At 53.0% G+C, this 22,373-nt stretch overlaps 7 protein-coding genes across 11 annotated transcripts; 2 read left to right on the top strand and 5 right to left on the bottom strand.

Moving 5' to 3' along the window:
- The first annotated feature begins 332 nt into the window (after positions 1–332).
- Positions 333–4,300, top strand: ptenb (phosphatase and tensin homolog B). Of its 2 annotated transcripts, XM_052071716.1 has the most exons (9): positions 351–944; positions 1,818–1,902; positions 1,996–2,040; positions 2,125–2,168; positions 2,331–2,569; positions 2,669–2,810; positions 2,898–3,061; positions 3,257–3,496; positions 3,616–4,300. In XM_052071716.1, exons 1-9 carry the CDS (start codon positions 866–868, stop codon positions 3,799–3,801), a joined length of 1,224 nt encoding a protein of 407 aa, XP_051927676.1. In that variant the 5' UTR covers positions 351–865; the 3' UTR covers positions 3,802–4,300. The 2 variants fall into 2 exon arrangements, with proteins under 2 accessions (XP_051927675.1, XP_051927676.1); XM_052071715.1 differs by having other exon boundaries at positions 333–944; positions 2,669–3,061.
- On the bottom strand, positions 4,272–6,438 carry rnls (renalase, FAD-dependent amine oxidase). Of its 2 annotated transcripts, XM_052071736.1 has the most exons (8): positions 6,227–6,438; positions 5,920–6,025; positions 5,670–5,812; positions 5,428–5,453; positions 5,295–5,316; positions 4,919–5,104; positions 4,673–4,851; positions 4,272–4,594 (listed from the first exon to the last, which is right to left on the bottom strand). In XM_052071736.1, the coding sequence occupies exons 1-8, from the start codon at positions 6,357–6,359 to the stop codon at positions 4,442–4,444; spliced, it is 948 nt and encodes a 315-aa protein (XP_051927696.1). In that variant the 5' UTR covers positions 6,360–6,438; the 3' UTR covers positions 4,272–4,441. The 2 variants fall into 2 exon arrangements, with proteins under 2 accessions (XP_051927696.1, XP_051927695.1); XM_052071735.1 differs by having other exon boundaries at positions 5,295–5,453; positions 6,227–6,435.
- A 156-nt stretch (positions 6,439–6,594) lies between these two features.
- minpp1b (multiple inositol-polyphosphate phosphatase 1b) lies at positions 6,595–9,791 on the bottom strand. The gene is made up of 7 exons (XM_052071710.1): positions 9,211–9,791; positions 8,577–8,768; positions 8,295–8,489; positions 8,110–8,207; positions 7,683–7,813; positions 7,479–7,612; positions 6,595–7,409 (listed from the first exon to the last, which is right to left on the bottom strand). The coding sequence occupies exons 1-7, from the start codon at positions 9,641–9,643 to the stop codon at positions 7,156–7,158; spliced, it is 1,437 nt and encodes a 478-aa protein (XP_051927670.1). The 5' UTR covers positions 9,644–9,791; the 3' UTR covers positions 6,595–7,155.
- A 317-nt stretch (positions 9,792–10,108) lies between these two features.
- Positions 10,109–13,376, bottom strand: bbs1 (Bardet-Biedl syndrome 1). The gene is made up of 7 exons (XM_052071699.1): positions 13,150–13,376; positions 12,380–12,784; positions 11,929–12,111; positions 11,731–11,862; positions 11,530–11,636; positions 11,343–11,463; positions 10,109–11,199 (listed from the first exon to the last, which is right to left on the bottom strand). The coding sequence occupies exons 2-7, from the start codon at positions 12,755–12,757 to the stop codon at positions 10,375–10,377; spliced, it is 1,746 nt and encodes a 581-aa protein (XP_051927659.1). The 5' UTR covers positions 12,758–12,784; positions 13,150–13,376; the 3' UTR covers positions 10,109–10,374.
- A 221-nt stretch (positions 13,377–13,597) lies between these two features.
- On the top strand, positions 13,598–16,600 carry lipf (lipase, gastric). 3 transcript variants are annotated; one of them, XM_052071724.1, is made up of 11 exons: positions 13,598–13,704; positions 14,343–14,479; positions 14,547–14,658; positions 14,751–14,949; positions 15,015–15,124; positions 15,204–15,340; positions 15,413–15,559; positions 15,643–15,714; positions 15,887–15,955; positions 16,019–16,129; positions 16,205–16,600. In XM_052071724.1, the coding sequence occupies exons 2-11, from the start codon at positions 14,348–14,350 to the stop codon at positions 16,325–16,327; spliced, it is 1,212 nt and encodes a 403-aa protein (XP_051927684.1). In that variant the 5' UTR covers positions 13,598–13,704; positions 14,343–14,347; the 3' UTR covers positions 16,328–16,600. The 3 variants fall into 3 exon arrangements, with proteins under 3 accessions (XP_051927684.1, XP_051927682.1, XP_051927683.1); XM_052071722.1 differs by having other exon boundaries at positions 13,661–13,827; XM_052071723.1 differs by having other exon boundaries at positions 13,661–13,827; positions 14,336–14,479.
- Positions 16,427–18,303, bottom strand: ankrd22 (ankyrin repeat domain 22). Its single transcript, XM_052071762.1, has 6 exons — positions 18,054–18,303; positions 17,566–17,757; positions 17,371–17,478; positions 17,226–17,303; positions 17,060–17,158; positions 16,427–16,988 (listed from the first exon to the last, which is right to left on the bottom strand). The coding sequence occupies exons 1-6, from the start codon at positions 18,072–18,074 to the stop codon at positions 16,911–16,913; spliced, it is 576 nt and encodes a 191-aa protein (XP_051927722.1). The 5' UTR covers positions 18,075–18,303; the 3' UTR covers positions 16,427–16,910.
- A 403-nt stretch (positions 18,304–18,706) lies between these two features.
- On the bottom strand, positions 18,707–21,254 carry acta2 (actin alpha 2, smooth muscle). Its single transcript, XM_052071729.1, has 9 exons — positions 21,124–21,254; positions 20,610–20,764; positions 20,386–20,514; positions 20,189–20,299; positions 19,995–20,079; positions 19,751–19,912; positions 19,452–19,643; positions 19,202–19,383; positions 18,707–19,120 (listed from the first exon to the last, which is right to left on the bottom strand). Exons 2-9 carry the CDS (start codon positions 20,736–20,738, stop codon positions 18,977–18,979), a joined length of 1,134 nt encoding a protein of 377 aa, XP_051927689.1. The 5' UTR covers positions 20,739–20,764; positions 21,124–21,254; the 3' UTR covers positions 18,707–18,976.
- Positions 21,255–22,373: the final 1,119 nt, after the last annotated feature.

Below are 22,373 nucleotides of genomic sequence, written 5' to 3'. Positions count from 1 at the left end.
AAAATGTGTTTTTACGCAAACTCTGTGGCTCACTGGGCAGCCAGGTTTGCGTTGTTTCCACTGCATGGTGCCACATTGGCTCCTGCTTCTGGGCCAGTGTAGAGTCAAATTTGTTCTCACGTGTCTCACCTTTGGTTTTCGGCTGCACATATGGGTCATCTCATATGCAAACGAGGTTAGATGTCAAATTAGTTGAAGAAGTAATTTATTTCTGCTGATATTTTGGACGAGGGACAAATGCAACTTAACTTGGCAACCGCGCGAACCTTCACGCTTTTACAGCCAGCTTCGTCAATGTACACTGTTACACGTAGTAAAGGGTAATTACGCTTTTCCTCTGCCGACAAAACAAAAAGGTTTGAAAAAGAAAAAGAGGGCTTAAAAATTTATTGCGAAAATCCAGAAAGGAAATGTCGTCGCATTGCCACCGTCACCTCGACTTGTGAGCTTTTGCTCGCTGGTCCAGGCCAGTGTTTGGATCGCGGTCTTGTTGTCGTCTTGTCGGAGTGCTCGCCTCAAATCACGGCGAGCGAGGCTGCCAACACTTTGCTCCTTCCAACCTCGGATGTTCGGGACCTGACAAAGGAGGGGGCCGGTGGAGGACCTGGAGGTCCAGGCTCTAAGTGCGAGCGGGCTGGAGGCCCGTACGCCTCCCGGCGGTTGTGAGCCAGAAACGGGCCGCGACAGCCGGGCCGTCGGGCAGCCAGCGGACCGTCTTCTGCGGACGTCTCCGGCCGAAATCCTCCGGGGACCGACGGGGTGTGCTTCTCTCTCCGTCTTTGCAACGTTTGCACGGCGAACGTCGGGCTTGTGTTGGCCCGCGGACGTCCGGCCGTGACCGTCCTCCCCCTCATCCTCCGTCGCCATGGCAGCGCTCATCAAAGAGATCGTCAGCCGAAATAAAAGACGGTACCAGGAGGACGGCTTCGACCTGGACCTCACTTGTATCCTTTCCTGGTACCCGCAGCTTCTGCTTCTGGTGAATTTGCTAACTGGCTAATGCTAGCAGTGGCACTTTGTGACTCGTTGTGGAGGAAGCGGCTCGATCATGTGCTAAGCTAATCTTAATTGGCACTAGAAGATAAAGTCGTGAAGATAAAATCGAATGCAATGGTTCAAGAGGTGGATCGTAGTTTTTGGCCTCACCAAATTAGAAGACCGATCATGAGATGCCCGTGACCCTATTGAGAATAAAGCGGCTCGGAAAATGGATGGATGGATGAATCCCACTTGAAACTTGAAGCATCAAGTGGACTTTTGTGACAACAGTAATAATTCAGACGGCTGTGTGTGTGATGTGTGTCAATGATGAGATGGCATCTCGCTTAGGCGTCCCCATGAAAATGTCATTGAGCAAGGACGGTTCCTTTCTCCAAAACATTTCTACCTACTTGCGACTTGCTCCTCTGAGAATCTGCTTGATTAGATTTCCGGTTGGGAAGTGCGAAGGCACAATGTGCAATGCACACGCACAACAGGTCAGCCAAATGTGATCACAAATTGAAGCACTAGGACAAATCACGTCGGTGATCTTGTGCAATCTGCGCAATCTTTGGTGTGTATGCATAAGAAGATGATATCATATCCGTGACTGATAACTGCAATATTTTCATCTTGTTATGTCCCACTGGAAAGGATGCAGATAGCGAGCTAGTCTTATTGGTCTACTTTGGATGCCTGAGGCGCAGCGTTAGGTGGTCACTATGAAAACGGAGACGATGGGATGGAGGGATAGCAAAAGAGGCGAGACTGCGAGCTGCCCTCTGGTGGACGGGAGGCAGAAACGAGGCCTGGTTTATCCTTAGCCAGTCTGTCAGACATCTACCCCAACATCATCGCCATGGGCTTCCCCGCCGAGCGTCTGGAGGGCGTCTACAGGAACAACATCGACGACGTCGTGCGGTGAGACCGCCGCGCGGACTCTCAACTTAATTTTTTTTCCCTCTCAACTTCCTGTTGAGTGTCGCACTTATGCCGCTCCTTTGCATGATGCAGGTTCTTAGACGCAAAGCACAAGAGTCACTACAAGATCTACAACTTGTAAGTGCAACACACGCGCACAAACACAAACGCACACACAGAATGACAAAGGTTTGTTGGGTGTGTGTGTGCGTGCGTTGCCAGGTGTGCGGAGCGACATTACGACACGTCCAAGTTCAACTGTCAAGGTAAGATGATGTCATAGAAGCTCACTTTCCGTGGGAGTGGGATGACCCGGGAGTGGATTTGATTTTGACTTGCGTGTCCCCCCCCACAAGCGGCCGCAGAAAATTTGCGATGCGCATGGTGTAAGCCTAGCATTAGCGCGCCACGTGTGTCTCGCTCCCCAGTGGCCGAGTACCCGTTTGAGGACCACAACCCGCCGCAGCTGGAGCTGATCAAGCCCTTTTGCGAGGACCTGGACGCGTGGCTGAGCCGCGATGAGCAGCACGTGGCCGCTATCCACTGCAAGGCCGGGAAAGGCCGCACGGGCGTCATGATCTGTGCCTACCTGCTGCACCGCGGGAAGTTCCGCGAGGCTCGTGAGGCTCTAGACTTTTACGGCGAAGTTCGCACGCGGGACAAGAAGGTGAGCGACAAACACGCACCAAAAACTCTGGCGGGCGACCTTCGATTTGACCCCGTAAAATTTTGATTGCATTTGAGCTTCCTCCTCATTTGTGTTTAGGGCGTGACCATCCCCAGCCAGCGTCGTTACGTGTGCTACTACAACACGCTACTGAGGAGCAGACTCCACTATTCGCCTGTGGCTTTGCTCTTCCACAAGATGCTCTTTGAAACCATTCCCATGTTCACCGGGGGGACCTGCAGTCAGTACACACACACATACACAAACACACCCTCACCTTATTCTTCGCCCCCGCTCACGTTGTCGTCACGTCCGGTCCTGTGTGCAGATCCCCTGTTTGTCATCTACCAGCTGAAGGTGAAGATCCACACGTCCAACCCGGCGTTCACGCGCCGCGAAGACAAGCTGATGCTCTTCGAGTTCCCGCAGCCGCTCCCCGTGTGCGGCGACATCAAGGTGGAGTTCTTCCATAAGCAGAACAAGATGATGAAGGTGAGGAGGGCACAACCCCCGGGCGCCTTATTCGGCCCACTGCGGTGCCGTGGCGCTTGCGTCATTTTTTTTCCCCCCCAAACGCACAGTCATCAGAAATTTGAACATGACGATCATCTAGTGAGAGTCCATTTTTCATGTCTAAAGGGTTTTAGACATCTTCGTGCTGATGTCCTTCCTCCTCTTGGCTCTCAGGACAAGATGTTCCACTTTTGGGTCAACACCTTCTTCATTCCCTGGCCCGACGAGGACCCGCAGAGGCTGGAGAATGGCCAAAGCGGAACCTTGCGGGACGCCGGATCTGATAGGACTCTGCAGAACCAGGAATGTGGCAGTAACGATGACGACGACTTCCTGGTTCTGACTTTAATGAAGAACGACCTGGACAAGGCCAACAAGGACATAGCCAACAGAAACTTCTCGCCCAACTTTAAGGTTAGTTTGAATCATTCCCTTTTTTCTAATCGCTACACTGGGACATTCACATGCTGGCAAGAGATACTTCGTACACTGAAAACGCCAATGTATCAATAAGTGTGCAACCGGTCCATTAGGTGAAACTGTTCTTCACCAAGACGGCGGATGAAGGCGGCGGCAGCGACCGCGAAGCCAACAGCGCGTCGGTGACGCCGGACGTCAGCGACAACGAACCCGATCACTACCGCTACTCGGACACCACCGACTCGGACCCTGAGAATGAGCCCTCCGACGACGACCGTGACCAGATCACCAAGGTGTGAGCCGCCCGTCGGGCCATCGGCCGCCGAAGCTCCAGGACCGCCGCGACCTTCGGACGCCACCCCTCGCCCCGGTCAACGGCGGCATTGTTGGGCGGCGTGCCCGTTATCGTGCCGTATAAGGTCACGGAGAGAAACGCCTTCTCGGTGACTGTCAAGAAATCATTCCTTCCACTTCCTGGCTTTGCCACAGAGACCTTCAGCGCATTTGTTTGGACACTTACAATACAATACAATACATGCTGATTTATATAGCGCTTTCACAACAGCGGCAGCTGTAACAAAGCGCTTGACAAAACAGTTAGCATCAAGTAAAACACTTGAAGCGGAGTTGCCAGAAGCGGCGCCCATTCGGGGCTCCAAAAGCCGAGACGCAACTTCCAAGTCGGGGAAGTGGAAAAAAAGATCCCAGCTTCAGTCCGGAAAACGTGTTCGAATGGAACGTCTTTGTTTTCCAAAGGCATCAAACACTGTCCAGTGAATAAAGAAAATATTTATGAAATTGAGTTTTGCTTTTAACGGAATAAGATGAAAACCAGACAGGAAGTGACGCCTTCATGTTTGTGACACTTTCCAAGACACACGCGCACACCCTCCGTGTTGGCTCAGCAACCAGTCAAGCTCCGCACGGAGCGACTTCCTGTCACATGACGCCTTTGAATGCCTCAAGTGCGCTCAGCGCAGATGTCAGACAGCCGTCGAAGTTGGAGTGGGTGAAGGCGTCGCCGGCGCAAACCAACAGGGGATGCTCCGACAACGTCATGTGACCCGGACAGCCCGCCACCGCGCTTGCCACCTAACCGACACACATCAGACTCTTGTTGTGAAATGCGTGGCATCACCCTTTGGAAAGCTTTTCACGCGATGGGCTCACCTGCGAGTACCTCCACTTGTGGCACTTGATGCTGATTGGCTGTGGCAGTGCAGGGAGGAGACGCTTCAGCTCCCCCAAGATAATTGGCTGCACTTCCTCGGCATTACGCTCCAGGTTCTGCAGACCGAAGGGAACGCCAGTGTGGACGACCAAGGATGGCCCGAGGCCCGCACCCCCATCTTGACAAGGCATGCAAGTCGCGGGTTATCATCAATTCCGCCGTCAATCGAGGCGTGAGTGCGTCACCTGTGCAGCGTTTGCGAGGCTCCACGGTGGCATAACATATAATTTTGGAGTTGTCGCCGTCGTTGTTGTAGTATCGGACACCCCAGGGAACACCCAAATCGGTGCCCGGAGGGAAGAAGAGCGCCAAGGCGAAACGGGATGAGTATGACACGCCGTGCAATAGCTCCCTCTGCTGGACAGATAAAACTGACAGCACATCTTGACTATGAATATTACATAAACACACATTTTTTTTGTTTGTTTGTTTATTGAACATAAAATTATATATATATATATATATATATATTATATATATATACACACACGTATGTATGTGCACACACACACACACATATTCTCAAAGAAAAGCCGCCTGAAATTATTTAAGTGGGCTCACCGTCTGCCAGGTCACCTTCAAGCTGCAGAATTTGCGGGACGGGGATGGTCAAGAGCACAGAGTCAAAGTTTTGGCTGTCGCCTTGCTTCCTGTGGACCTCCCAGGAGGCGCCTCGGCGGTACAAGCCGCTCACCTGATGCTCCAAGAACAAGTCGGCTCCTAGACCACCACACACATGACAGACGGACAGAAAGGTAAATACTGGAAGCAGTCTCCTTCGAAGATGCTACGGAGCCACAGTCCGGATAGGAAGATTGCACCTCAGCGCTGCGATGCGGGCATGCAAACCGCTCGGCTGGGGCTCACGTCACCTAAAGAACAAAAATAACACGACGACGTGAGTGGCTCCCAAAAAAAAAAACAGGAAGCGCTCACCCGACTGGCGCAAAAAGTGTTTGACCACGCTGCTCATGCCCAACGGCGCCACGTAGTCAGTGCTGCCATCTTTGTGTCGCAGGCCCTCCACGGCGCAGTCTAGCGGACGCAGGATGCCCTCCGCCAGCAGCTCAGTGTAGAAGCTGACAAACATGTTGGAGAAAGTTTTCGATATGCTTCCATCCCGAGTGTGAAGGCCACACTCAGATCTGACTGTTTATTCTTTTATTATGATTTGTCATAGAGTTACCTGTGGTGCGAGCGTGCATACTCGCGGGTAGCCGAGATGTACTGAGCTCCAAGGTCGGCTGAATGGCATGAAGGGTCAGGGGGGCGGAACGTCGACATCCTTCCACCTGCTCGCGCACACACACACATATATAAACAAACATGTAAGGGACGTGACAACACATTTTTCCATCAAGACCAATGTCACCGAAAAGATCTGGAATAAAGGAACAAAACTGTGCTTAAAATTTGTCAATATTGTAAGAATTACGGAAGCTATGACATAAGCGACACGGTGGTCGACGGCTCCGCTGCGTGCGTCTACTGACCGACTCCGCGAGCTTTGTCCCAAACGACGATGTGGACATTTTTGTCCTTGAGCTCCCTCCTGAGCAGGCAGGCGGACAGGCTGCCCGTCAGACCGGCACCCACCACCAGAACTCGACTAGAGGACGACGACATGTTTGGACGGACGACTCGCGCCTTCTGCTCCAAGCTAACAGAAACTAGCTACGCAGCTCCAGGAAGTGACGTGGCAAAAAAGGGCCAATCAAAAATCGGACAAAAAGACAGAAAACTTTCTCTTTTGCTTTGAAAAAAATGTTTTGCGCACATATTTAAATATGTGTAGATCCTATTTTATATTGCTGGCTAAATGGCAGATTGAGAAATGGCGATACATTTTCCAAATGGAAAATTTGGATCGAACAGCTTCCTGCTTTATTTCAAGTTGAGACCTTCTCAATTTCAATACAAGCACAAACAAATTCATCATCATCGACAACAACTTAAACATCAGTGCAAATGTCAATCTCTAGCAAAAAAATAAAAGGGTTGAAGAGATTCCAGAATACAAACCTCACCCTCACACCCACATACTCTTATTGTGAAAATCCACACAACCATTGCTTTCCCGTTAGGTCCTTGTTGCATTGAAGGATTCAACAGCTCCCAGCCTTATTTATTGTTCTAATTAACCCAATCACCAAGAAAGCTTTTGTGGTGAAACAATAAAAGCCTCCTCTTCAGCCGAGCCATTCCTCTGCTGATGAAGCGTATCAACTCCTACCCCATCTTGCCTAGGTGTTGCCTACGTTGTATGGCAAGTGACGTTTCTGTGGTTGCAACGTAGGTTGCCAGCCTAGGGAGCGACAGAAGTTACGCACAAACAAAACATTGACGTGAAATCTCGACAGCCAGTTTGTCAGTGTACAGAGGATGCTCTGCCGATTGGCCACATGTGGCCATAAGGGACCAATCAGAGCTCGGTGTTGGGTCCGCGCCCGCCGGCCGTGCTGCTGCACGCCTTGTGATAATCACATCCATCCAGCAGGTGGCGGTACGCCACCCGCACGTCACGGTACAGTGGCGCATCCTCGTGCGGCAAGCCTGGGAATCGAACGGGCTCCTCGTTAACCAGCAGCTGCAGCCGGGGGCCTCGCGCGCAGTCCAACAGAACCAAGACCATGTTGGCCGCGTACGGCACCAGCAGACTTGAACGGAAATGGCGACCTGGAGAGGGCCAAGGGGGTCAGAACAGCTTTGGGTTGGAGGGGGTCAGGCGGGACAGCATTGTCTTACCGTCCTGCGTGTGGTAGTTGTCTGCAGTGGGTGGAGTCTCATCCTTGTAGAGGCCCAGCAAACCGAGGAGAGGGAGGAGCGTCTCGGCGTGGCCAATCAGGATAGAGGCGGGATCCGGCGGCGTGTCGGTTTCCCTGCAGATCAATCCTTTGGGATTAAAAAATCCAATGTCGAGTGGCTTTATTGCGGCGGCGTCCGCCTGACCTGCGCGGCCGCCCGGCCTTGTCCAGGGTCCTGAAAATGTGATGGAAAAGCGGGCAGCTGGCCAGCAGGTTGATGGCGTAGCCGTGCGCCCGCTTCCAGAACAACTTCAGGTCGCACTTGTACTCCAGAACCTGTTGGAACGGGGAGGCCCATTTATCAACACACTGCGCATTCAGAGTGGCCACAACCAGCGCTGAATGGTCGGTCTGCGTCGTCGTCGCCACATTGCATATGGCCGAGCAGAAGAACCCCTCTCATATTTACAGCAAGCAATCAGTAAAGTTATTTCCAAGGCTGAAATTCACAGTGGACCCTGCCTCAAAACATCGCACGCCTCTCCCCATTGAAAACAGTCGTTGGTGGGTAGAGTTGTCAACGTTAGCATGCAATTGTGTACATGCCAGTGTCCTTTTGTATTTTGGGGTACCTTGGCATCACTGGGCTCAAACAGGAAACACCAGGGCGAGTGCAGCGATTTGATGGCCAGCTCGTAAGAACAAAGAAAATAGGCCACCTCCAGCAGATCTACGAGATATGTGCTTGGTTATTTTTTTTCCCACTTTCTTTTCCTTTTTTTGTGTGTGGGCGTATTGCCAGAGTCGCCATGGTAACCTGGTGTGAAGTCTTGGAGAGGAAGGCCCAATTTGTCGGCCACTTTCTTCCTCAGCGCCTCCATCTCCGGGCCGCGCTTGAACTTGTCGACCTCGGCCAACGCCGTGCGGTTCTTCTCCACACTCTCAACATAGCCAGGGCAACCATCATAAGCGCGAAGCAGACCGTCATCCACCTGGTGGCGGTACTGCACCGCTACCGGACAGGACACAGACACACAACACACTGGTAATTTTTCTGAGCTTTTCTTTTTGTGGCCATACAGCAGAAAGAGAAGGTTACGCGTTATGTTGGCTCTGACGTGAAGTGCTTCCTGGAAGGCCTCGGCGCTCCTCACGCATCGATGCTTGGAGCTGGTCACCACGTGGATACGTCCCCCGCGCACCGAGTCCTCCCCTAACAAGGATGGAAACAAAGTGGAAAGTCGAGTCGCCAGCTGCTGCAGATCCTCTCGACCTTTGGCCACCAGCTGACCTGCAATAGGTACACAATCATATGTAAAATGGCTCCTTAGTGGCCACTTAATCATGCTGTGAGAGTCAGACAATCTTTGGGATGGAGATGAGTTTGTTGCTTGCTTTAGTAGTCAATTCAGTGGTTGGTTTGTCCAGTGTTTCTCATCCTTTAAAATCTGATAGTATGTTTCTGTGTTCTAGTTTTATTACACTAGAGCGGTCCCTTACCGCCCTCTATTGACGAGTTCATGTTTTGCACTAGAGCGGTCCCTTACCGCCCTCTATTGACGAGTTAATGTTTTGCTGGTTGATCAAACGCACAACAGACATAAATTGACGAACATTCAATTATTTTTTTTAAACACAAAACCACACTGGATAAGTCTTAAATTTAAATGAAAGAAAGTCTAATGACTGAGTAAGGTGTTGTGTGGCACCACGTCCTCCTGCCCAGTACTCACCGTCCATGTCGTCGGTGTACCACATATCCCAGCGGCGCAGGAGGTCCCGGTTCCAGGCCGCAGAGCCTTCGCCTCGTTCACCCATTTGGGCTTCTTGGGTCTGTTGTTGGCCATCAACTCGTCGCAGCAGGTTGCTGAGTTGGCGAATGGCGCGGATGTTCTTGACAGTCGGGTAGCGGCTGCCGTGGCGGACAACAGCGGTCAGGTGCATCGGGGAGCAACGCTCTCCGCTCGGGGTCCTCAGAAGCGATCCCGGGTCCGTGTGGAGCCTGGGCCCGGCGTTGAGCTCCGCGAGCAGCCTCCGGTGGGCGACGGAGTCCTCGTAGCGGGTCTTGGAGCCGAAATGGGCGGCGAAGTTTGGCACGTCCGCCGCTGAGCAGCCGTGGCGGCTCGACAAGATCACAAAAACGACGTACGTGACGACGAAGAGCATTTCTAAATCGGAACCAACCCTTCTGGACCTTTTGTTTGTGTCTGCTTTTTCGGGCTCGTTCGTCTTGCTTCAAAGTGGCGCTTTTGTTCGCATTGTTGATCTTCCGGGTTGATGACCTTTCAACTCACGTGTTCGCTCGATTGTTGGACAACCAGAACTACGCTGTGGTGTTTTTTTTTAAATAAACGTTTCTTTCCTTTCGCCAATCCTTATGGATGATACGGATCGACCCACGGATTGACTGTCGAATACCATTACAACTAATACAAAATTCGTAAACAATCGGTGAAACTGTCATGGCAACAAGCCGTGAGCGCCCCCCTGTGGTGCGGATAGCAAAAGTTGCCAATGTGTTCTCCCTTTGAAATCAATGGCAGCCTAAAAAATGAGAATCTGCCCTTAATGAGTAAACATGATTTGCGGGTCGGGGGGTGTTGATGTGAGAGTGCAACAACATATGACAGCAATAAAAGTCACCAATCATTTTGGAGACGTATGTACTTTGTGTACCACTTTTTGTCGATGTGCCATGAGAAGAGAAAATATGTGCCTTGGCTCGGTTACACTAAAAAAACAGAGTCTGATGCGTTATCTTGGCAAAGAGGAGTGTCGAAAGAAATATTGTTGGCGTCCGGAAATGCCATTTATCAACATTGCCAATTTTTGACCCTACTTTTTTACAGGACCGCCTGGAAAGCGAAGATAAATTAAATTAAGCTAAGTCGAGCGTCTCAGTTGATTCCCTCGCTGACGGGCATGTTAATGTGAGCGGTGAGCAGCGGCGTGCTCTGCTCTTCATGTAGGACAAAAACTTTGATGATGTCAGAGATGCCTTTGTCACTAGCGCACTCCACCAGGGTCTGGACCGGGTAGACCAGTCCCGGCACCAGCAGCGGGATCTTCAGAAACGGGTTCCTCATCCTGTACAAGCTTTGGTCGTACAGGAAGCTGACTGCCAGATTGAGGATGGGCCGACACGCTGCCGTGTTCTGAATGTTAAGAGTGAGCTTGAAGGACGGGCCCAGACCCTGGACCACGGCGTTCATCTTGAGCGATCGCCCGGAACCGGACGACACCGGAGTCAGACTGGACTCCAGGGCCTTGGCGTAAGCCTTGGCTGCCGCCAGTCGCAGGCGGATCAGGTCCATCTGGAAGGCTCGGTGCATGGCCGTACCGTTCTCGCGCTCCCTCAGGGTCTGGTCCACGTACAGTTTGGTCTTCTTGGGCACGTTGAGACGGATGCTCTGGGCCGCCGGGGGTCCGGGAGTACTGTCCCGGTCTTGGAACTCTACTGTCCTCTTGAGGATTTTCACCATCAGACCTCCGCCCTTCAGGGTCATGATGAGGGTCCCGTCCTCACGCCCGTAGCGCCCAAAGCAAATGGCGGTCACCGCGTCCGGAGTCTTGATGGTGCTCAGCAGATTCTTGTCCTTGTATAAATGGACCTCACAGTTGGCCAGGCCCACGAAGACCCCATGGAAGCCTCGAGAGGGGAGGTCCATGCTGGCCATGGTGCAGATGGGGGCCGGGAGGACCACCTTCCACAGCTTCTTACCCTAGACAAGCCACATGAGACCATCAAGGTTTTGCCTAAATTAGTCTTCAGACTCATCAATTCCTTAGACCACTAAATCAAGTCTTTAAACTCCTTCAAGTCCTCGGAGCCGGCAAGTCTGGAGTCCCTCAAGTTAGGCGTTACCTTCTGCGTGAATCCCTGCAGGTTCTGGTCCGTCGTTCCCACCACCATGTTCTTGCCGAGCCTCACCAAGCCCACGGGATGCGCCGACAGCTCCACGCAGTACTTGGGTTTGTCCAAGTCCCTGGGAGCAGACGTAAAGAGCTCAGGATCTTCTTGAAGCGGTAACCCGTCCCAATGCCGGGCTGACCTGCGCAGGATGTAGATGTTGCCGTTCCGACATGCCGCAGTGATGCGGAACTCCACGTCAAACTGACCCGTCACGTCCAGCATCGTGGGTGGGGCCGGCAGCGCCACCTGCAGCAGGATCATGAAAAAAAAATCAAATCCAGGTGGAAGGACAGAAAATTACAGACGGTCGGACTCAAGAGAATGACAGATGGACGGCGACCTTTGCAAGGATGACGAAAGCCTCGGGGTCGAGCACGTACAGATGGGCGCTCTCGGTGCCAATCAGCAGGCAGCTGACGCCGTCCTCGTCCGCCGTGCTTTTCTTCAGTGTGCCCATGCACGTGATGACGGTCTGAGGACCAAAAAAAAACACGTCGTCTACATGCGTGCGTGTGTGCGTGTGCGTGTGCATGTGTACCTGTCGTTTGATTGGCTGCTGTTTGTGCAGCTGGACAAAGTCTTCCAGGTGCTCGTCATCCAGTGACAGGAAGTGGAGCGAGCGCGCGGATAACGGGATGTCGGCCTTCTTCCGGAGGCTTTCTAACATCTCCTTGATGGCGGGGGGGTCGATGTGCCCCTCCCTGGCCTCCTGCCATACATCCTGACCAATCACAAGGCAGCGGCGGTCAAAAAGTGACCAATACGGAACAGGCGTCTGGTCAACATCTCACAATGCACCATTCTCAAATGGAGCTTATGTTTCCTGAAAATAAAAAAAGATTAGCGCCAAGATACAAAATGCGGGTTCACAACAGTCGCGAGCCATCGATTAGCAAAATAGTCGTTGATTCAGTTGCTCATCGATTATTTGTCACAGCCCAAGCCACAAGCGTAAGATCGCCTGGTACTCACGAAGCAAAGACTCACACCTGCTCCAGTGTGTTGACGTCGAGTCCGGGCAGCGTGAACTTGAAGTAAGGTCTGAGGTTTTTGTAGACGTACACGCAGGGTCCGGATGCCACGGCCACGGCAGGAACGCGAGGCTCGTGCAGGTCCATGAAGAAGGCCACCAGGCCGCACGGAAGGTCCAGGAGGATGCTCTCGCTGCTCAGAGCCGTGCCACCGTACACCTTCAGCTTCATGGACGCCGCCGAAGCGCCGCCGCCTAGGTCGGCCACCACCAGGCGACCGTCCCCGTCGCCGCTCAAGTCGGCCAGCGCCATGCAGGAAGTGAAAGTGCGCAGGCCGGCCACGGGGTCATAGTGGGCATCCAGCCACTTGCCATCCTCGCCGCTCCACTCGCTCATGACTAGATGGCCACACACCGTGTTTTGCTGCAGCACAAAACACGCATGCCTGTCACTTGACGTCCACACATTTGGGGAAAAAAAACTATAGGGAGATATTGACTTGTTGAAGTTTTCATCCGACTTTTCAAGATATGCAAGAGTAAATGCTTGGATTCCGCCTGACCAATACCATGATGCCCTCAATCTCTGCTGCGCCAACCATTGGGATTTAGACGAACCTCCTCGGAGTCTTGCCATCCTGGCCAGGAAGCAAGAACCTACCTGCCTCCCAAGCTCCCCCACCCAACCATGTCACAAAGGACAAACGGTAGCAAAAAGGTCACGACACTCGAGTACAAGAACCATGATGATGCACACCGACCGATCCCGTATCCCCCTGGTTGTCTCACCGTCGTCAAGGAAACCGTGCAGCAGCGTCTCCCCAGCGGTGCCGTTTACCGCGCTTTCGCGGTTGACAAGGCGACGTCGTCGAGTATTTTGGACCCAAACAACAAGAAAAAGTGGTCAAGAGACACACCGTCGCTGTTGCGCCTCTAATATCCCTCCTGCTTCTGCTCTTCTAATCCATAAATCCGCTTCAAGCTTCTTCGGCCAGTCGGCCGCGGTCCTTTTGTTATGACGTCAGTTTCACGCGACGCGTTGCGACCTTAGAGATAATAACCACTAGAGGGGGCCATAGCTGCCTTTCTTGCACGCATTTACATTAGAGTTTTCCCCTGCAATTAATTGCGCTCTTTTGCACACTTTCTTCTTGTACGAAGGTGTAAACATTTCATCCTAAAACTGTTAAAAGAACTAGAAAGCCATTCAGATTCCATCACACATTCTTAACGACTCGTGTTTTGTTTTCTAATCGACTACTGAAGCCGTGAGCGTTGGAGCTTTCTGTGACGTCACATGCGGCGTCACATGATCAGGGTTCAAGCGCCTGATCTCAGCTTCCGGTGAGGGATCTCCTTTCCTCAATCGCCTCCCAAAAAACTCCTTTCAAGTCGCACAGACGCACTCTGCGGTGTCTTGAATGGACTCTGGAGCCGATCCCGCCTGATCTTTACATCAGTTTCGTGGTGAGTTTGCACATGTTTACGTTGTGTTAGGTGCGCCCGTCGCTTCTCGTTGACGTCATGTTTGCGTACGAGCAGTTCCTCTGCTCGTTTTCATTTTTTTTTTAAATTGTGTTTACACAAACCCAAAATCCACTGAAATTGGGACATTGTGTAAATCTTAAACAAGCAAAAATAGAATATAACGTTTTGAAAATCACTTTGAACTTCCTCAATATACTGTAATAGACAACAACGGCCAAATATTTAATGTTTTAAATTGATTGATTAACTTTTTGGGGTTTGTGTGTTTATGCGCAAATATAATTTTGGCTTTGCATGGCCCAGTCTAGAGTTGCTTGCGTAGATGTATTGTATCGTTTTCCGAAATGCTCCTACAATGCTCTCCCCTTTTCGTTAGTCTCAGCCTGAGGGATCAAAGGTCACGTGCATTCAGTTTTACTTTTCAGCCTTTGAGATTTCACCAGATTCTACATAACTTATGAAGAGGCGTGCGTGTGTGTGTACGCAGAGTGCAGACAGTATGCAGCGTACGCTTTGTGCAGTCTGGGTGGCGCTGCTGTGCGGTGTGGCCCTGTCCGACTGGCCGCCATCAGCGGGGCGTCGCTCTATTGACACTCGGCAACCGTTGGACCCTGAAGTACACATGAACATTGTGAGTGTTTCACATGAGCACACACACACACACACACGCGACATAATACACATATTTGCATGCACAGACAGAAATCATCCGTCGGTGGGGCTACCCGGCGGAGGAGCATGAGGTGATGACAGAGGACGGCTACATCTTGATGGTCAACAGGATCCCTGCGGGACGCCAGCACGTGCAAAGTCAGTGCAACTAATAGGCTTAGCGTAACGCTATCCAACTGGAAAAGCTTGACAAGTGTCCGTCTCGTATTGGCGACGCCATGTCAGCGCAGGTCCCCGAGGTGCGGTTTTCCTCCAGCACGGCCTCCTGGCGGCCGGCAGCAACTGGATCACCAACCCGCCCGAGTCGGCCCTGGGCTTCGCGCTGGCCGACGCCGGCTACGACGTTTGGCTGGGGAACAGCCGAGGAAACACCTGGTCCAGGAAACACCGCACGCTCACGCCCGACCACGACGACTTCTGGAAGTTCAGGTACGCTCGCTCGTTCACCGGTCGCCGCTCACCACAACCAACCGGGCGTGCTTTGGTGTGCGCAGTCATGACGAAATGGCCCTTTTGGATCTTCCGGCGGTGCTGGGCTACGTTCTCAAGGTGACGGGACAAGAGCAGATCACTTACGTGGGACACTCCCAGGGGACCACCATCGGTAAAAGGCGCACGCACGCATCTCGTGTCGCTCAAATGAAAAGGCTCACGTCGCATGTGCGCGTGTTGTGTTTGGGCAGCCTTCATGGCCTTCTCCACGCTGCCACACCTTGCCGCCAAGATCAAATTGTTCGTGGGCTTGGGTCCGGTGGCCACGGTGGCGTTTCCCACCAGCCCGATGAGCAAACTGGCTATCCTGCCCGAGTTCCTGGTTTGGGTAGGCTGTCTCGAAAACGATTCACTGAAAATAGAAGGGATGAAGGATTCATCGTCCCCTACCCGATTGAAGGACCTGTTTGGAAGGCGGGAATTCCTGCCTCAGAGTCACATGATCGAGTGGTTCGCCGAGCACATTTGCGCCAAACGTCTGCTCGACGAGTTGTGTGGAAATATTTTCTTCGTCCTGTGCGGCTACGACCGGCTCAACCTCAACGTGGTCGGTTGCGCCGTTTTGCTTTTTGCCCTCGGCGGCCGACTTCAGCCTCGCCGACCGGTTTGTCGTCTGATGTTTGCTTGCAGTCTCGCACGGCCGTCTACACCACGCACTGTCCCGCCGGCACGTCCGTCCAAAATATGCTGCACTGGGCGCAGGTGAGCGCACGCACACACGTGGAAGGAGAATTGCGGGGGATCGGGGCGGCCATCTTTGTTTAGGGTGGCCCGCTGAAGCCTTTTCACGCGCTGGAATCAAAAGAGGAAATGAATCATCGAACATGTGACAAAGGGCGACGCAATTTCATCTCGACTCGAAATGTTTTTGCAGGCCGTCACCAGCGGGAAGCTCTCGGCGTTTGACTTTGGCGCGGCGGGCAACATGAAACATTACAACCAGGTGAGCGAGCGCCAAAAAAAAAAAGGTGAAACAAGCGGTGCCGACTTACCGTGCGCTCCGCAGACCACGCCCCCCCGCTACCAGGTGCGCGACGTCAAGGTTCCCACTGCCATCTTCTCGGGGGGACGCGACACGCTGGCTGACCCCAAAGATGTGGCGTTACTCCTCACACAGGTCAACGCGTCTTGACCTTTTGGCCTCTTTCTCCTGCGTGCGTATGCGTGTTTGACGGCTTTGTGTGACCTGCAGCTCTCCAACTTGGTGTACGAGCAACACATTCCCCACTGGGACCATCTGGACTTCATTTGGGGTTTGGACGCCCCCAAACTCATGTTTCCTGCCATCCTCAAGCTGCTGCAGCAGTACCACTAGAGGGCAGCACTCGCTCGCCGCCACACAATCATCACTTGAAGTTGTCGAACCACCAAAGTCGACGTGCTGGGAAACAATTTTTTCGATTTCACGTCAATCTTTTGTTGACGTGTTTTTATTCGCCGGTCGAGTTGGCGTTTTAATCTGCCCAACAGCGGACAAGAAAATGGGTCTGGCTCGGGTTTTTAGCATCGTGATGCTGAATGCAGCTGGCATGTCACGTGTTACGTTTTACATTGTTGATTGATTTAATAAATACATTTGAAAAGAAAATGTATGCTGTACATTGTAATTTACCATTGCGGGAAAAATAAAGGATATCTTGCATTGGGGATCACAATTTTCGATAAAATATCCACGCAACCAGTTTGTACTTCGAGCTGGCCCACGTGGCTGCGAATGAGATTGAACTGGCCAAAGAAAGAAGAATTTGAAAAACCTTTGAAGAAGATGTTGGAATTCAAATCAGAACTCGGCCAATGAGTAGTTTGATAACGACCAAAATGGAAAGAAAATCACAAGTCTGCCGTTATTGCCTCGCACCACAAGGCGGCGCCAAATCCACCCTCCGGCCCAGATTGCGTCACAGCGTCTTCCTCAGCTGCCTCACCACCTTGGTGAACTTTAACCTCACGGCTATGTCCAGCGGCGACTCGCCGTCCTGAAAACCGGAACACCACGTGAGACTCGCGACCCCGCGGGGAAAGAGAGTGCGTACGAGAGTGGACGTACGTGATTCTTGGCATGGGGGTCGGCATCTCGGAGGAGCAACAGAGGAACTAAATGGTGTCGTTTCCTTAGACAAACGTAGTGCAGAGCTGTGTTGCCTTTCTGCGGAGGGAAACGCGCACACACAGTTACACACAAGGTCGCATTTGCATCATCACGGCGAACGTACGTAATCGGCTGCGTTGACGTCCACGTCGCTGTCCAGAACTTCCTTCATCAGAGCCTCGTTGCGCCTCTGCTTCTGTAACTATACGCACACACGTACACGTCACGTGATGATGTCACGTGATCATCTCATCATGCCGTCGACGTGCCAAGAGAAAGTATCCCAGAAGGAGGATGGGCATGAGGAGGAGGATGATGAGGTGGTCCAGAAGGGAAAAGTTCTGCTTGGCCACGTAGTGAAGACACGTGCGATGCTTCTGAAACGCAGCCACGCAATAACGTCAGAACGACAACTAAAACGATCAAATTCCGGTCAGAAAGTCGGGATGAAGTGATGAAGTGACCTTGTTGATGGCGCGCACGTCCGCGCGGCGCCCCAGCAGGAACGTGACCGCGTCCAGCTGAGCACCGCGGCAGGCGGCGATGAGGGGCGTGTCCCCGGTGGCGTCATCCCGGGCGTTGATGCTGCTCGGGTCGCGGTCCACCAGGAAGAAAAGCTGCTGGATGTCACTGTCGTACGCAAACTGACAGGCTGGCTGCACGACAGAAGGGCCAATCGGTTGACGGCGACAAACACGCGCGCGCGCGCACAGCAAAGCGACCAGTTGTATGACTTTCATCCAACATCCCAAATGAACCCGCCGGACCAGTTCAACACCCACGCATGCACACTAACCGATTCGGCGAGTCAAAGTCAAGTTTGAAAAGAGCACTTTTGGAATTACAAATGACGTGGTTGCCCTCATTCGCATTCCTCTGGTTTTAATTCGTCATTCGGCTTTTATCCATCGTTTCACTCACTGCGGTTGTGTGTTAGGTTAGTCGCGCTTACCTGCGAGTACACCTTGCCCATGTCCTCTTCCCCCAAAAAAACGCACAGGACGTCAGCGACACTTCCTGCAGTTTCTAAATAAAATAGCTCATCCTTTTCAAAATAAAAGACTTTGGATGTGTCCAAATTTCACAGGCTGCGTCGTTTAAAGGTCGGATTTGACGGCCACTCGATGTAACTCCAAATGCAGCTTTCCAACCCGGCCTTCAAGTTTGTCCAACTTGACGCCCAAAATTGGGAGTAGCTCGCGTGTGAGGCTTTTTCCCCCACACTCTGTGTCTTCTTTTTGCATTGTTTCGCAAGAACGTCGAGTGAATGTGGCCGCGGTTTCATCACCGGTGCACTGAAGCCACAGGAAGCAGGAGGCGTGGAAATTTTGTCCGTTGTCCATTTCCTGGCATGATTTGGCCAAAGGGCTACAGCGACCTCTTGTGGTTTCACTCGTTACCATCAGTAGGCGCATCATTGGATCAGTTCAGTGACAAGACGTTGTCAAATTAGTTTGGATCATCAATTTAACTTGAAAATATCCAAACTGAAGTATGGAAACGACTTTTTATTTGACTGATCGATTAATTGAGAAAAAAAATTGACAGCCGAGCGAGTTGCATTGTGATGATTGGTGTCTGACATAGTGACAAATAATGAAAAGGTTTGTGGTATGCTTTTTATTTGCCTTTTTTTTCAACTGGAGGCCACGCCCCGGCTATGACATCATTGGTGGCGGTCAAGCTTTATTTCATCCAAAATGTAAAAAAAAAAAATTACAATTAAAAAAAAAAAACAACCAAACACCAAAAGACAAGAAGGACACCAAGATGGAGGTGGGGCTTGTAGGAGGGGGGGGGGGGGGCGAGCCTGCAAGCTGGTGAGGGGCGCTTCCGGAGGCGGGCGTTGGCCGGGGCCGGTCCTGCCCGAACCATCTAGAAGCACTTTCGGTGGACGATGGACGGGCCGGCCTCATCATACTCCTGCTTGCTGATCCACATCTGCTGGAAGGTGGACAGCGACGCCAGGATGGAGCCGCCGATCCAAACCGAGTACTTCCTCTCCGGGGGGGCGATGATCTAAATGGGAACGGGAAGCGAGTGTGGGAGGACCTGCATCTGCGGACCGGGGGGGTGGACCCCCTGGCGCTTTATGCTAACCTTGATCTTCATGGTGCTGGGCGCCAGGGCGGTGATCTCCTTCTGCATGCGGTCGGCGATGCCGGGGTACATGGTGGTGCCCCCCGACAGCACGTTGTTGGCGTAGAGGTCCTTGCGGATGTCGATGTCGCACTTCATGATGCTGTTGTAAGTGGTCTCGTGGATCCCGGCCGACTCCATGCCTGCGGGCCGCGGCGCGGCGTTAGCGGACCTCGCCATAAGCTCGCGCGGCCAACGGGGAGGGACTTACCGATGAAGGACGGCTGGAACAATGTCTCGGGGCATCGGAAGCGTTCGTTACCGATGGTGATGACCTGGCCGTCGGGGAGCTCGTAACTCTTCTCCAGCGAGGACGACGTGGCCGCCGTCCCCATCTCGTTCTCAAAGTCCAGAGCCACGTAGCACAACTTCTCCTTGATGTCGCGCACGATCTCGCGCTCGGCTGACGCGCCAAAAACCATCGGCGAGATGAAACGTTGAGGGCGGACATACGTCATGAGACGTGGAATTCTGTCGTCGGGCCGATTGAACGGACGGGCGCTCACGTACCCGTGGTGACGAAGCTGTAGCCGCGCTCGGTCAGGATCTTCATGAGGTAGTCGGTGAGGTCACGTCCAGCCAGGTCCAACCTCATGATGGCGTGAGGCAGAGCGTAACCTTCATAGATGGGAACGTTGTGGGTCACGCCGTCCCCAGAGTCCAAAACGATGCCTGAGAGCAAGGAAAAGAGCGAGGTCATGCGAGAGAAATCACAGGCTAGGAGGGGGCGGTGGGTGGGGGGGTGGGGGGGCACCTGTTGTGCGTCCGGAGGCGTACAGGGACAAGACGGCCTGGATGGCCACGTACATGGCGGGAACGTTGAAGGTCTCGAACATGATCTGCGTCACAAAAGGAGGTCGCGCACGTGTCACGTTTTTTTTTTTGGGGGGGGGGTACGTCAACAATCATGATGAGGCGCAAAAACGTCGCAGGCGAGACCCTGGTCACCTGCGTCATCTTCTCCCTGTTGGCCTTGGGATTGAGCGGCGCTTCGGTCAGGAGGGTGGGATGCTCTTCGGGGGCCACTCGCAGCTCGTTGTAAAATGAGTGATGCCAGATCTGGCCAATGGGAGAGCGCAAAACACGTTCAAAGGCGCCCGGCGCTCAAATAGAAGAAGAAGAAGAAGAAGAAGGAGCGTCCGGACCTTCTCCATGTCGTCCCAGTTGGTGATGATTCCGTGCTCGATGGGATACTTGAGGGTGAGGATTCCACGCTTGCTCTGAGCCTCGTCACCGACGTAGCTGTCCTTCTGGCCCATGCCCACCATCACCCCCTGACACACACACACACACACACACACATCATCAGACCACAATGCAGACAGCGTCGAGAAAAAAAAAAAAAAAAAAAGAGCGGTTCGGCGGCGACCTGGTGCCTGGGCCGGCCCACGATGGACGGGAAGACGGCCCTGGGCGCGTCATCGCCGGCAAATCCGGCTTTGCAAAGTCCCGATCCGTTGTCGCACACCAGGGCGGTGCTCTCCTCGTCGTCGCACATGGCTGCAGGCAGGGGATGCTACCACGCTAAGGGGAGGGGGGACACACACACAAACACACACGCAGATGTTGAACACACCTGATGGGGTGCGTCCGGCGGAACACGCCGGGGCTCAAGGCACTCTGGACAAACTTCCTAATTTGGGCATGCGGTGGCGTCCCGCCTGGCCGTGCCCACGCACACCTCTCAGCCGTGTGCACCATATTTGGACATCACATTCCTCCGCGCTCGCTGCGCTCGGAGACGGACGACGTGCGTTGAGATTTTCAGTGCCCCCCCCCCCCCCCCCCGGCGGATAAAAGACAAGCGAGTGGAAGAGGAGGCGGAGGCGATGGAGATGAGGAATATTGAGGAGAATGTGAAGAAGAGACTTTGAAGATCTTACCGACGTGCTGCTGGACGCGGGGAAGGTCGGGAAAGCTGGAGAAGTGAGCGAGCGGGCAAACAAGTGAGCCTCGCGTCTTGAGGAGACACCTTAAGAAGCCTCCTCCTCCTCCTCCTCTTCCTCCTCTCATCCAGCCAAACAAGGAGCGGTCCCCCTATTCCGCCCCCCCCCTCACCCCCGGTCCCCTAGCCGCGGTCGGTCCGCTCTGCTCCTTGTAGGGCAGGCCTTGGGGGAGACGGCCAATGGCGGGTCGGGGACGTCCTCCCGCTTTCATACTTTGCCGCATTTTCATCATGAAGATGTTTTGGATGTTGCTTTTCTCCTTCCATAGCCTCGGTTGTTTTTTCTCAGTTCTGGTTCTTGTCGTGGTCCAGGTCCAAGTTCTTTTTCCGTTCCAACTTGTGCAGGTTCTTCTCCTGATTCAGATTGTTCTGCCCTCCTGGTATCAGGGTCCCTGTTGTTGACCTCGTCAGCTTAGGCTCGCCGACCCTATGCTGACCTTGCGTTGACCTTCCGCGCCTATTTAGACACGCCCCCCCCTCCGCCGGATCCACCAATCAGCAGGCTAGGGTTCTTTGGCTTCTGCTTAGCTGAAAATGAGGCAGGTGACATTGTTAGAATTGTGGGTAATGTAGTTGATAGGTCCAGAGGAAGACGTGGATGAAGATGAGGCCAAAGGTCCTGATGGAAGCACACACACACACTCGCTTCTCCTTAAAAGGAAAATGGACGACGCACGAGACAACTTCCTGCTCAAGCGTGCATCAAAAGTCCAACAAGAAGCAAAACATCGGAGTGTCATCAAGTCCTAAAAAGGAGCTGAGGAGACGTGCGACCCCCCCCTCCCCACAACTCTCCACCACCCCCAGGAGAAAAAAAAATATGTGAGGGAGGGGCCACCAATTGATCACCTTCTCCTTTCTCACGCACCCGCGCGCGCACGGTCTTGCTTGACGTTGACCGAAAATGGGAAAACATTTGTACTGTAGACGGACTTGTGAAGCTCGAATGTGATTGGTCGGCTTACATCCACACATGTAGCTGCTGTGGAATGTGTGTGTGTCAGTGTGTGTGCGAGTTGCAGGGGGGCGGGGGGGGGGGCGCGAGTTTTTTCTATGCGTCTTGGCTGTTTTTTTGTGGAACCGCCTGGAAAGATTTGTGGAATGTGGAGACTTTGAGCGTTAGTGAGTGCAGTGTCGCTCACTGAACAGCAGGCGGCGCCACTGATGTGTGAAAAAAAATCGTTTTAT

Source organism: Hippocampus zosterae, chromosome 7 (assembly GCF_025434085.1).
Source record: "Hippocampus zosterae strain Florida chromosome 7, ASM2543408v3, whole genome shotgun sequence".
Taxonomy (NCBI): Eukaryota; Metazoa; Chordata; class Actinopteri; order Syngnathiformes; family Syngnathidae; genus Hippocampus; species Hippocampus zosterae.
This window is presented reverse-complemented; position numbering and strand designations above follow the sequence as displayed.

Excerpts from the sequence above, each read along its gene's own strand:
- ptenb (XM_052071715.1), top strand. The coding sequence starts at position 866 with ATGGCAGCGCTCATCAAAGAGATCGTCAGCCGAAATAAAAGACGGTAC. Across the intron at positions 945-1,817 it reads CTTCGACCTGGACCTCACTT|ACATCTACCCCAACATCATC; the intron begins GTATCCTTTCCT and ends CCAGTCTGTCAG. Across the intron at positions 3,497-3,615 it reads ACTTCTCGCCCAACTTTAAG|GTGAAACTGTTCTTCACCAA; the intron begins GTTAGTTTGAAT and ends CCGGTCCATTAG.
- rnls (XM_052071735.1), bottom strand. The coding sequence starts at position 6,359 with ATGTCGTCGTCCTCTAGTCGAGTTCTGGTGGTGGGTGCCGGTCTGACG. Across the intron at positions 6,026-6,226 it reads GGACAAAGCTCGCGGAGTCG|GTGGAAGGATGTCGACGTTC; the intron begins GTCAGTAGACGC and ends GTGCGCGAGCAG. Across the intron at positions 5,454-5,669 it reads ACACTTTTTGCGCCAGTCGG|GAGCCGACTTGTTCTTGGAG; the intron begins GTGAGCGCTTCC and ends GTGGTGGTCTAG.
- minpp1b (XM_052071710.1), bottom strand. The coding sequence starts at position 9,643 with ATGCTCTTCGTCGTCACGTACGTCGTTTTTGTGATCTTGTCGAGCCGC. Across the intron at positions 8,490-8,576 it reads CGTCAGAGCCAACATAACGC|CGGTGCAGTACCGCCACCAG; the intron begins GTAACCTTCTCT and ends CCTGTCCGGTAG. Across the intron at positions 7,410-7,478 it reads CAACTACCACACGCAGGACG|GTCGCCATTTCCGTTCAAGT; the intron begins GTAAGACAATGC and ends GGCCCTCTCCAG.
- bbs1 (XM_052071699.1), bottom strand. The coding sequence starts at position 12,757 with ATGAGCGAGTGGAGCGGCGAGGATGGCAAGTGGCTGGATGCCCACTAT. Across the intron at positions 12,112-12,379 it reads ACGTCAACACACTGGAGCAG|GATGTATGGCAGGAGGCCAG; the intron begins GTGTGAGTCTTT and ends GTGATTGGTCAG. Across the intron at positions 11,637-11,730 it reads CTTTCGTCATCCTTGCAAAG|GTGGCGCTGCCGGCCCCACC; the intron begins GTCGCCGTCCAT and ends ATCCTGCTGCAG.
- lipf (XM_052071724.1), top strand. The coding sequence starts at position 14,348 with ATGCAGCGTACGCTTTGTGCAGTCTGGGTGGCGCTGCTGTGCGGTGTG. Across the intron at positions 14,950-15,014 it reads GACGACTTCTGGAAGTTCAG|TCATGACGAAATGGCCCTTT; the intron begins GTACGCTCGCTC and ends TGGTGTGCGCAG. Across the intron at positions 15,715-15,886 it reads ATATGCTGCACTGGGCGCAG|GCCGTCACCAGCGGGAAGCT; the intron begins GTGAGCGCACGC and ends ATGTTTTTGCAG.
- ankrd22 (XM_052071762.1), bottom strand. The coding sequence starts at position 18,074 with ATGGGCAAGGTGTACTCGCAG. Across the intron at positions 17,479-17,565 it reads ACGTGCGCGCCATCAACAAG|AAGCATCGCACGTGTCTTCA; the intron begins GTCACTTCATCA and ends GCTGCGTTTCAG. Across the intron at positions 16,989-17,059 it reads ACCCCCATGCCAAGAATCAC|GACGGCGAGTCGCCGCTGGA; the intron begins GTACGTCCACTC and ends TCCGGTTTTCAG.
- acta2 (XM_052071729.1), bottom strand. The coding sequence starts at position 20,738 with ATGTGCGACGACGAGGAGAGCACCGCCCTGGTGTGCGACAACGGATCG. Across the intron at positions 20,515-20,609 it reads TGGGCCGGCCCAGGCACCAG|GGGGTGATGGTGGGCATGGG; the intron begins GTCGCCGCCGAA and ends TGTGTGTGTCAG. Across the intron at positions 19,644-19,750 it reads CTACAGCTTCGTCACCACGG|CCGAGCGCGAGATCGTGCGC; the intron begins GTACGTGAGCGC and ends TTGGCGCGTCAG.